General features: G+C 49.8%; 1 protein-coding gene across 1 annotated transcript; it reads left to right on the plus strand.

The window, feature by feature from the left end:
* The first annotated feature begins 4,201 nt into the window (after positions 1-4,201).
* Positions 4,202-8,880, plus strand: FAM3D (FAM3 metabolism regulating signaling molecule D). Its single transcript, XM_054387376.1, has 9 exons — positions 4,202-4,238; positions 4,995-5,129; positions 5,311-5,315; positions 6,082-6,197; positions 6,445-6,503; positions 6,875-6,925; positions 8,237-8,321; positions 8,461-8,587; positions 8,791-8,880. The coding sequence occupies exons 1-9, from the start codon at positions 4,223-4,225 to the stop codon at positions 8,878-8,880; spliced, it is 684 nt and encodes a 227-aa protein (XP_054243351.1). The 5' UTR covers positions 4,202-4,222.
* The last annotated feature ends 3,064 nt before the right edge of the window (positions 8,881-11,944 follow it).

Below are 11,944 nucleotides of genomic sequence, written 5' to 3' on the forward strand. Positions count from 1 at the left end.
AGTTGGCCCAGCATTTTTATGAGCTGGAGGAATTTATAAGCCCTCCAGTAAAGAGTGTTCTCCTATTGAGCAACTAGGTGAAGATCATAGAATCATAGAATCAAACCATAGAATCACAGAATCAGTCAGGGTTGGAAGGGACCACAAGGATCATCTAGTTCCAACCCCCCTGCCATGGGCAGGGACACCTCACACTACATCAGGCTGGCCAGAGCCTCATCCAGCCTGGCCTTAAACACCTCCAGGGATGGGGCCCCAACCACCTCCCTGGACAACCCATTCCAGGCTCTCACCACTCTCATGGTGAAGAACTTCTTCCTCACATCCAGCCTGAATCTCCCCACTTCCAGCTTTATCCCATTCCCCCTAGTCCTATCACTACCTGATATCCTAAAAAGTCCCTCCCCAGCTTTCTTGGAGGCCCTCTTCAGATACTGTCAGACCTTACTGACAATAAGGTCACCTCAGAGCCTTTCTTCTCCAGACTGAACAGCCCCCAGTCAGACTGACACCTTTTGAGACTCAGATTGGCTTTGTAGCATCTTCCACCCTCCCAGTGGGACCAGCCTGGACACACAGTGGATGCACAGGCCCCTCCTCTGCACTCCTGTGTTCAGTTTTGCAGGAAACTCCTGACTTTTGGAGGGGTGACTCACCAGGTCTGGGCACAGGTGACATCTGGCAACCACCTTCTTTGGAGCTGCATCCCAACCGCACACCAAAATGATGTCTTGTTCATTGTCAGGGACCTACTGGGAGAGAGAGGGACATGTGAGGCTCAAAAGCAGAAAAATACACCAACGAAATCAACAAAAGCAGAAGTTGCTGGGAAAGAGACATGAAGTTTTTCTGCAGCACTGGGAGGAAACAGAGCATTCACCTGCTGCACGCTGGAAAACCTCCCCCCAGGGACTGGGATCTGCCCAGGTCTCTTCTTGGCAGCAGTAGTTCAGTGCTGCCACGCGGCACTTCAGTGCGAGCAGGCTCAGGGTGGAGCCTTTGCCCTACAACACCACAGATCTCTTTAGCAATATTTGTCTGAGAACCTTTTCCTGGAATGATTTTAAAGCAAATAAGTTTCAGGTTTATTAGACAAATAACTCTGTTTGTCACCCACCACTATTCCTTCCTTTCTCCCTCTCCTGAAAGTCACTTTCTGGCAGATCCCAGGGCACAGTCATCTTTTTTACAGCACAGCCCTGGCAAAAAGAATAAGAAAAAAAAATACAAACCCTCAATCCAAACAATTAAAAGATAACATAAAATAGAAATCCCAGGACAAGGCTACCCTCATGCAATGCAGTCAAGTTCCAGAATTTCATCACTCAGGGACTTTCCCAATAATTTTTTACCTGGGATTAAGGTGAAGATAAATAGCTGAACTAAATACATGCCCTCCCTAAAGCAGTAGTGTTTATCAGTTTCTTTTTCCATTTTTCTGCCTCTGCAATGAAATCAATATATGCACAGAAAAAAAGACACATTTGGCAAAAGGGAGCCCTGTGCAATGGGCCCCAGTAAAGCCATTTTCTCCAGCAGTGGTGGCAACCAAGTGGGGACAGTTTTATAAACCCAGTGGGGTTTTGTGTGCAAACCATGGCCCAGGTCCAACGCCTCACCAGCTGTAGGTTCTGCCCATGGCATTTCAGGGAAAGGATCTCAGGAAGTTCCAGAAGCAAACCAATACCAATTCTGAAGATTTTGTAGCCTGCCAAGAGGGATTTAAGGGCTGGTCTTCTGCTCCCATCACACTCATTACCAGATCAGACTGGGCTGGGGAGACAGTGATGGGAACAGCTCCCTGCATTGAAAAAGCAAAACTCGATGCTGAAAGGAGCAAAGGGTAGGAGCCCAATGCTGCTGCTCCAGATCCAGCCACAAGCAGCATTTGTTCTCCAAAGTCCATTTCAGGTCTGTGGCCCTTCCACCAGCTCAGTGAAATGGGTCTGTCATTTCAGGGATCATGTGCTGGGCTCCAGACAGCTGCACAACCACGGCAGGGCTGCTATTCTGGCTGGGCACCAGCCACCCTGCCCAGCTGCAAACTTGCCCCAGGGTCTCAGGCCAAGCAGGAAAGCAACAGCTTTCCTCCCACAATGCAGATCATTTTCCTTCTTGTTTTTAAGGCTGCTTAAAAGCCCCACAGGGTGATGATGCAACCTACCCCAGGGTGCTGAGGGAGGACGACAGGTCCCTCCCAGCCAGAGGAGATGGGGGTCCATCCTAACCAGGGGGCCAAGGGAGGACACTGCACCACAGCTATGGTCAGTCATGTGGCTGCTGATGATTTCCCCGAATTCAAGCCATGGGAGGGGACCTGGAGCAGGGCTGGGGCAAATTTATTCTCTTCTTCCTCTTGACGCAGCAGCCTGAAATCAGCTTTCAGCCCAGCCCTACTACAACCTGTTTCTCCTTATTTACCCTTCAAACAGGAAAAGCAACTCTCAGCCTACCTCTTCAACAAAGCCTCAGTAAAGAGCTGCTTTTGTTCACACAAGGCTCTTTGGCTCTGAACTCACATCTCACAGGTGACAGTTTGCCTTAGGACTCCAGGACAGACATTCATCAAGCTGCAGCCACAAATTCTGAAGGTACGAATGGGTCCCCAGCCCCTGGGAGCCTGATGCATGGGTGGGAGGTGTCCATCCCATCCATTGGGGTGACAGCAGGAGGAAGGGGGACAGATGGACTCACTCAGGTAGGAAATACTTCATGCTCCACATTCCAGCCACTCCCCATTCACATGGGTGAAGACACTGCAGGACTTGGACAACTGGAAATATTTCTGTCAACCATCCCCAAACCCACCTGCTCTGCCCAGTTCAGCAGCGCTGTCCCTCTCTTCCCTTTCTGCTTTTAAAGTAAGATGAGCTTGTTCCTGCAGATCCCCCTGACTGGGCAAGACCAAACCACAGCTTGTCCTCAGAACATATTTTGCAGCCCCTAAGATTTGAAACCTACTTTGCATCATCCGTTACTGAGAGAGTGCACAGGGCAGTGGACAGTCACAGTGGAGGGTTCAGAGACTTAAAAATGCACCAAGCAGTTAGTGCAGCCTGCTCCAGTGGCACTGGAGTCAGGACTTCAACATCAGGGTGGGACCAAGCACATGTGCCTGATAGGAATTTATGCATTAATGATCAATTAGTTCATAAAAATGTTGTGTGATGGGTAAGATCCTGTCTCAGAGTGCCAGGACTCTTACTGGAACTGGCTGGCAAAACTAACATTTGCCTCTATTTTCCAGTTCCCTGAATAAGGACTTGCACTGACACAGGTTCAGAAAGTTAAAAAAATCAAATGTTTTAATTCATTAAAGCAACAGATACAGCAGGTTCAGGATTGCCAGTGTTAAGGCAGTAACTGCAAGGTGATCTCAGGTTATTAAATCCTGGGTAACATCTGTCACAGTCATAGACACAAACCTAAATATTAGATTTACTTCTAATACATAAAAGAAATAGAGCAAAAATTAAGCCATATATTGAAGGTGCAATTCTTACCAAGAAATGTGTCCCTGCCTTGGGTGGAGGGAAAGGAGCACAGCCCATTGACCATCATCATCTCTGTCTTTCCCTCCCATCTCTTGATGCTGCTGCTGCAACTTCTCCCGCTGGCACTGGTGCTGGTGCCCCAAAAGATGTTCCTCTCGTGGGTTTCATACCATAGCCACAGCTTCCTCTGCCTTCTAGGTGATGTTCTGCATGATTTGGGTGGAGAGTTGAGTAAGACAGTCATATATATGTTTAACATTATCATACTCATTATCATACTGAGTGGTGTCAGCTTTAATATTAAAATTGCAGTTAATTAGGCAAAGGTCTTTGCTTGGACACCCTAGCCTTCCAAAATCTGTTTTGAAGTTGGGTTATTTTAAAGTTTATGTCATTTTAGCTTCATCAGTTTTAGCCAAAAAAGGGTTGTCTTATCTTCACAAAACTCCCTTCTTCAGCCAGCTTTGTGGATCTCCATTTATCATAAACATCTCTTGGTTGTAAACGACCTTGGTCCGGAAGCACACTAAATCAACTTGCATTCCTATCCTGCAGTCAGCTAAGCAGTTACCCCACAGCAGAGATGCCTAAACATAGCAATTATTATTTCATCTGATATCTTCCTGGCTCTGGTGGGTTCCAGGTATGGTTTACAGTATTTCTTTCTTCTGCCTCAGGGTGATCTGTGACTACTTGCCATCCCCTCAGTCGTCCTCGCTCTCCTGACCATGATGCGGGTGACAAGTAAGGAAGGAGACAGAGATTTACTCTTCTCTGTCCATTTTCCTGTAGTTCTTTATGCCTCCTTCTCATTTACACAACCTCTTCCAAGCCCAGCTACCCTGACCCTCCCCTGCCAGGGCCATGGGAAAGGGACTTTGTATAAGTGTCAGGCTTTGAAAAGATTTGCGTCAATTTCAGCCTACTGTATTTTTCCCAGTGAAACCCTCTACAGCTGGGAAGAGATGGCTATGGAGATGTTTCTTGTTCCATAAGAGCCATTCAGCTGCAATATGAGTATATTTTTCTACTCTCTTTCCATGCAGGACTGGAACGTTTTGCTCCGATGAGCGCTGCTTTAAAGCCAAATGCCAATCACATTGGTATTAGCAGCTGCTCAGCTGTAGCTAGTGACTAATTGGGGGAGAGCAGCCTTCCCAGCACTGGGAACATATGAAACATTTGAATTTACATAGCTTTCTGACTAATTATCAGATTCACTTTAATGCAGAGAGAAATATGAATAGTGTCTCCCAGTAGGAGGGTAATGCTTATCAGGGCATCGCCACATGCTCTGGAGGTATTAATTAAGAGATCAGAGCCCTCTTAGAGGATGAAGGAAGGAGTGTTAGCTGCCTTCCCACACCACACAAGCACTGTCACTCCGCACCTGATAGCCTGGGGACACATGGACCAAGTCCCCAAGAAGGGAGAGGGATGCTGTGGTCTCCACCCCATGCTGCTGCTGTGCTCACCTGGCTCCTCTCCCACCCCTCGTAGGCGTGATCCGGTACGTGACTCTGTTCCTCACGCTGCTGGGCACATGGTACCTCACACAGATGTACTTCGATCAGAGCTGGAAAGCCATCAGCCTGCGAAGCTGGCTCGGTGAGGCACTGGAAGGGCTCCAAATTGGTCTGGAGGGAGGGTGCAGGGGGCCCCTTGCAAACCAGAGCTACATGTAGTTGCCATGAACATTTGTACTTCCAGTCCCTTTTGAAGGCTATAGCCGCCAGCTCCACCATCAAGTCAGGAGAGAATACTGTGGTGGGAAGCAGCACTGGGGTGCTTGCAGCCACAGGGAGCAGTTTTGGAGAGCCAGTGCCTGAATGGCTGCTCCTGGCTTGAGGAAGAGCCAGCAGCTCTCCAGGATGTCTAACCCTCCTCTTTGGTACCCACAGGTACTGCCAGCAAGTCTGACAGTGAGTACTGCTCTCAACTTCATCTTCATGACACAACACCGCTCCAAGGCCAAGGGTGATGGTGGAAATGTGATAGCTGTCTTCAAGAGCACCTTTCCCAAGGCAAAAATCCCACCCTTCTAAACACAGGGGAATCTCATTGCTGCACACAGCATGAGTGTCTTTGGTGGGCTCTGTAAGCACACAAACCTTCACATGATTCCCCATGCCCCAGCAGAAACATTCCCAAGTCACAAGCTACAGCAGGGAGCTGGTCACAGACATGTCTGGGCAGCATGGCACAGGTCCCTGCCCTGGCCAAGAACAGGGAAGCTCCAGGCCGAGAAGCCCCAAGAGGCTGGCCTCAAATGAGTGCCAGTTCCAAATGCTCCACAGCACACAACCCTCTGCAGTCCCCATGGCATCAATGGTGCTGTCTCACTGCTCACACCCAGAGCTGGCATCCCGCACTCTGGCCAGATCATCCCACCCTAAGCCTTGGTACCATAAACCTCAAACAAGATCCCAGTCCCAGGGCAATGCAAGAAACTGGTCAAGGAACTGCCCACATAATGGACCACTGTGCCCATGTCAGGCCTGCTCAGCCCCACAGGAACACAGACAGTGTTCCCCCACGGGGCCAGTGCCATGGCTTGCAGCACTACTCCTCCCTCACAGGCAAGCAGCAGCCCAGGCACAAGTGTGGGAACCAGAAAAGCTGCCCCCAGAACTATTTTGCCTTCAAGATCATCAGCGGTGCTGCAAACGTGGTGGGACCCTCCATCTGCTTCAATGACATGATGTAAGCAGCACATGGGGGGAACAGGACAGCTGTGGCTGGTCTGGGTTTGAATAGAGCAAGTTTGTCATCTGCTGAGCGTATCAATGGTCACCACAGGGCATTTGTAGGAAGAAAAAAACAATTTCTTTGCTACCATTTCTAGAGAGATTTTGATGTGGGTAGCCACTTTGCTCCAAGACAACTTCACAAGCACCAGCACCTCCAGGGCATCCCTGCACTTACTAGTGTTCTCTGCTTTCCTTTCCAGCCTCATGAGCAGTGTGAAAAACAACATTGGCAGAGGCCTGAACATTGCACTGGTGAATGGTGAGTAGGGCAGGCACTAACTTGCCTCTCCCCACAGCTGGGATCCCTCCCCTGGGAGGGAATAGGCCACGGAAGACCTCATCCCAGGCACCATGGCTGAGCCGAAAGCACATCAGTCTGACGGTGCAAGGGGTGCACAGCCACAATTATGGTTGCAAGCACTGCCAGGGAGATGGGAAGAAACCCACCTGGGTCATGCATGATGGGTCAATGAACTCTACCAAGCAGGACGTTCACCATCACAGCAAATATGACACACTAAGGGAAGAGCAAAGCATCTTGCAGCAGAACTCCAGGCTGGTGGCCAGACAAAGCCTGGAGTCACCCCCACGTGAACTAACTGAGGCCTCTTTTAAATTTTAACCTTTAAGGAACGAACGGACAGCTCCTGAAAACTGACACATTTGACATGTACTCTGGAGGTAAGCAACTGCCCCTTTGCTGCCTGGTGGTTCCCAGCCAGGGCTCACACTGGCACTGCTGCCTGCTGGCTATGTAGGCTGCTCCTGTGGCATGTATTTAGTGATAAAGTTTAGTGGACTTTGACCAGGATTGCCAGCTAGGGCAGGGAAAGCTCAGCTTCCCTGAGGCCACCAAGCCTGCAGTCCTCCTAATTCATCCACATCTGAAGCTGGCTTCTCTCTCCTATTCTCTGTGAAAAATAGCATTCCACTAAACTGAACAAACCAGAGAGATCAGGTAGTTACCCTAATCCTGGGATTTTGCAGCTTTCCACTCAGTTTTGGAATGTTGGTGGTGTCTGAGCAGCAGCTTGTTTCCCTGCCTTTCACAGGAGGATGAATGAAGCACTCAGGGCATAGAATCATAGAATTGTTAGAGTTGGAAGGGACCTCAAGGATCATCTAGTTCCAACCCCCCTGCCATGGGGCTGGTGAGATGCGGCCCTCAGGCATGGCACTGGGAGCAGAGCTTGGTGACAGCAAAGACCACATCCCTGTGGTCTTCGAACAATCTTTCTATCAGCAAGAAGATGTCTTGAGATGGGGCAGCACCCACTCTCAGCCCAGCTGGCATTGACTTGCAGGATGCTGTAAATCCACCATTGTTGCAAAGCCATTACCAAATCTCTCCAGAGTTTTGGCAGGACTCCCCAAAATCACACACTAAAATCAGCCCCATAGTGCTTCTGATTTACCCCTTTGCTGTTTGAGCCTTCTGCAGGGATCAATCACTCTTCCTGCTTCTTGGGTTTGCAGCCTACCCACAGTAACGCTAGAGTTTTAAGGAGAAACATACTGCGGTATCTCGGGCTGTTCTGTTAAGCGACACAGTGCGAGCGGCACTGGGAAGCAGGAGGCAATCGGCTGCTATGCCACTAGATGGGGTGTTGGACTCGAGCATCCCACCAGTGCGGGACGAGGAGTAATTTGAAGGCATGACGGCAGAACAGGCAGCTCTGTGCTGAGCGGGTTCATTTCTGGCGTTGGGAAGCAAACTCATATAGCAAGATTTCACAGTCTGTGAGAAAAGCTTAGGAGCAAGCCCACCCCTGCTGCTGTACTGGCAGGAGGAAAGCACCAGCCCTGGGTACTGCAGGAGAGCCCAGGTGGGAATGCAGGACGAGGTATGCAATATCTGGGAGCCCATCCTTCCACAGCCCCATGACCCCAAATCCAGCACAGCCAGGATATTTCCCACTGACCCAAAGGAGGTTCCTGCACCTGCCACACAGCTACATCCCTTTTTCTTTCCCTAATGCTCTTCTCTCCCAGACATTAGCAAACTGGATACCTTCCTCCAGAAGATCGAGCGCGGCACCATCGTGCTGACAGCCAGCTATGATGATGCTGCCACAAAGTGAGTTTGGCCTGGGGAGCAACACCTGGCTCCCTAAAACCCACCTAAGGGAGCTGGAGGCTCTGCTGCCAAGGGCAGCGAGAGGACAGGAGGAGACACATACCTGGCACCACACTAACACGTCCTTACATTCCTTAAGGATGAATGACAAAGTAAGGGCACATTTTACGGAGCTGGGCAGCAGCCACATAAGCAAACTGGGCTTCCGGGACAACTGGGTCTTCTTGGGAGCAAAAGGGCTGAAGAACAAGAGCCCCTTTGAAGAGGTATGTGGCACTCCCCTACCACCAGCTTTGGAGGTCCCATTCTGTTCTTAGCACCTCCTGAGCTATATCTGCCCACAGAAGACGTGAGCCACTAATGTTATCCCCCATATCAAGCCAAGCTGCAAGTCTGGCCATGTTGCAAGCTTGCACTGTGCCACCAACACCCTTATTTATTTTCTATCTCTTTTTTTTTTTCCCTGCAGCACATCAAAAATGATGCGAAGACAAATAAATATGATGGCTGGCCTGAGCTGCTGGAGATGGAGGGCTGTGCCCCCAGGAAGATGGATTAGCACTAAGCTCCAGCCTGCCACAGAGGCAAGACTTGTCTCACAGGGACACCAACCTTATCACAGGGACTCCAGCCCCACCACACCCACCCCAGCCACAGCTGCCTGCTCCCCGGGACTGGCCACTTCACAGCAGGGGCTGCACAGGGCTTGGAGAGCTGTACAAGTGCCTGCATAGCCTCAGACAATGCAAGACTTCAGCCAAGTTGTCTTTATCTATGGATTCATCTGGGGTATTTTATTCTTCTGTGCTTAAACAAAACAAAACAAAAAGTAGAAGGTTTTTCAGATTTCTTAATTAAGATATTCAGTTATAAAATACTACTTTCACATTTCCGTTTTTAAGTTTAATCTGTACTTTTCCATGCAGGCACAGAATAACATATCCTCTGCCTCCAGCCAGGCATCACCATCATCCATCCCACAACACTGCCCACAGGTGCACACCCGCCCCATACGTGGCAGAGGGCAAAGTCATCCCTGGGGATACTCAGGTGGTTTCATCTGGAGCTACTGCCAACCTCTCACTGTCTCCTACAGCCACAGTAAGGCCAGACAGGCACCAGGATGGCTTGCAGCAATGCAGGGCAGTATTTGCAGGCCAAAGCATTTTCCTCACCCTATTGCACTTTTCCCAGATTGTCTCAGACAACAACCTCCCAAAGGTTGTGATAACATCAGGAATGCAACAACACAACTTGTCCCGGCAAAGCGGGAGGAGGGATGGATATGTTTCTCATTCAGCTTCAGCGGCAGCTGAAGTTATGTCGCATAACCAATAGGTGGGAGCCTTTTACCAGGAGAGCCAGAGCCAGCATCAGTCTGGAGCGATACAACACGCGCAGGACGGCATCCCACTACAAGCACCTGCACACCCACTTCGTTCCAGCAGCTGCACCCCAACCCAGGGCTGACTGAGACAGCCGGGAGAGGAAAGAGTCCTGCCCAAAGCAAGGCCAGGAAAGCCCTGCAGATCTTCCAGCGTGGTTCCCATACTGCTGCTCAGCACCGAGAAGGTCCTGGGGAGTACGTGCCCCCAGCTCATGTCCAGATGCAGCATCTGTCCAAAACCTCTCTAAGTGTGAGCTCTGCTGAGATCAAACAAGCTGTGTGGGTGATGGCCCAGGCTTATTTGTTATCAGGGACAGGGACAAATTTGCATCATATATAGACTTTAATTTCCTGTGATTTTATCTGGGTTTTTCCCCATTCTTTGAAGCAGACCAGCAGTTTTGCAGAACGTGAAGGAAGAGCGTTTCTGCTGGGATGCTGGGAGCTAAACAGGATACCAGGTTCTCCTGCACAGCCTTTTCAGCCTAACAGTAGGGTCTGCCCCAGCAGAGCTTCTGACAGGCAATCACATCAGTTATCTGAGCCCCCAGGTTACCCCAGGGAAGCAAAAGTAAGAAGCATCGGCAATATAAGGTTAGGAAGAGACATAGCCAGTCCTGCACCAGCCACCTTAGAGCTGAAACTCTGGATCCAGAACCCAGCACCACAAAACCAGCAAGGCAACCAGCAAGGCAACCAGTTTTCCTTAAACAAGGAAAACCCCCTCGATGAATTGTGTAACATCTGTAAGTACTTCCAAAAGCAGAACTGAAATAAAACCCCAAAACAGCCATCACAGAGGTATTCCCCAATAGCTGTAACTATTTTATCCCAGCTTATCCTGCTGTGCTCTTAATGTGCACCTGATCCCACCAAGGGAAGCCTCTGCCATAAATCGATCCCCGAATCTGCAGCAGCAGTTAATCCCAAGCGCTGAATCATCGCTACCCGTGGCAGCAGCGAGAAATAACACAACAGACACAACAGACACAACAGCCCTCACATCACACAGCCCTGCCGCACCGCCAGCATAAATATGCCAACTATTTTAAGCCCCCTCAGAGGATCTAGATTCACTCATAAGCCAAACTGAAAACAGCCCAAGAGCTGTAAAGGCAGCTGCATGGGGCAAACCAGTGCCCAGCATCAGCTACTGACCAGGATACAACCAGCCCCTTCCGACCACAGCAAACTCTTCCTAGCCCTTTGCAATGCACAGCAGAAATCTGGTTTAAAGCCAGAATAAAAGACATTTCTGTTACAGCAGGCTACAGGTGGTTAAAACTAGCTCTGAATCCATCACAGTGTAATTACCAAGGTTCATCACTGTTTTCAATAAATAAGGAGAGCTAAAACTGCAACTCCTGAGCAGGGTCTTTAATCAGCAGAAGGTGTTTTGAAGAAACATTTCTGCCAAAATCACTATCTCCTGATAAATAAATTGGAGTTTTTCAATAGTCCAGAATCTGGGAGGCAACAGAATAAATATGGCATCAGGAATCAAACTAAACTTGTTCATTTAAAAAAAAAAAAAAAACTTTGAAAAGGGAAATGGGTCCAGGGACAGAAATGAGTTTTTTTTTAGTACCTTGGCAATTTGAAAGCTGTATTACTGCAGAGACAGGCACCTACCTGGCTGATTTTCACCGGGCCACATCCCCCAGAGACTTCAGCAAACACCAGCCCTGACCTGCCCGGCCTCCCTGGGCACAACTCCAGGTAACCTGGGCTCAGCTGGGGTCCATGGTGGGCTCCAGTGCTGCAGCAGCAAACAGGCAGCCTGGGGTGCTTGCAGGAGCAAAGTTTGCAAAATCCAGTGCTGTAGCAGGAGCCAAGAGCCGGGACGCAGACAGGTAGCAGAGGCATAATCTTCCTTTAGTTTTGGGGTACGCTTTTATTTCGGCAACGCACCAAAGGAGCAGCTACGAAGGACGCCAGTGGCGAGGAGCGGTGGGTGCCGGGGCCCCGCAGCCGGGCGAATCCGCGTCCTGTGACATCTTGCCCTGTCAAGTGCAATTACTGTAATCTTCCACAGCTTCTCAAAATACGGATCCCGGCTTAGAAACCGGGCATCCGCAGCATGAAAGCTGCCTTTGTGCCCGGGCAGAGCCTGGGAGCGAGCCAGCCGTTAGGTGCATGAAGAAAATGAGTTCTCCACGTGCTGGGAGAAGGGAGGAAAACCAAGCTTTCCCGCCCAACCCTGCAGCACACAGCCTGGAGTTCACCCACATCTTCC

This window comes from Indicator indicator, chromosome 15 (assembly GCF_027791375.1).
Source record: "Indicator indicator isolate 239-I01 chromosome 15, UM_Iind_1.1, whole genome shotgun sequence".
Classification (NCBI taxonomy): Eukaryota; Metazoa; Chordata; class Aves; order Piciformes; family Indicatoridae; genus Indicator; species Indicator indicator.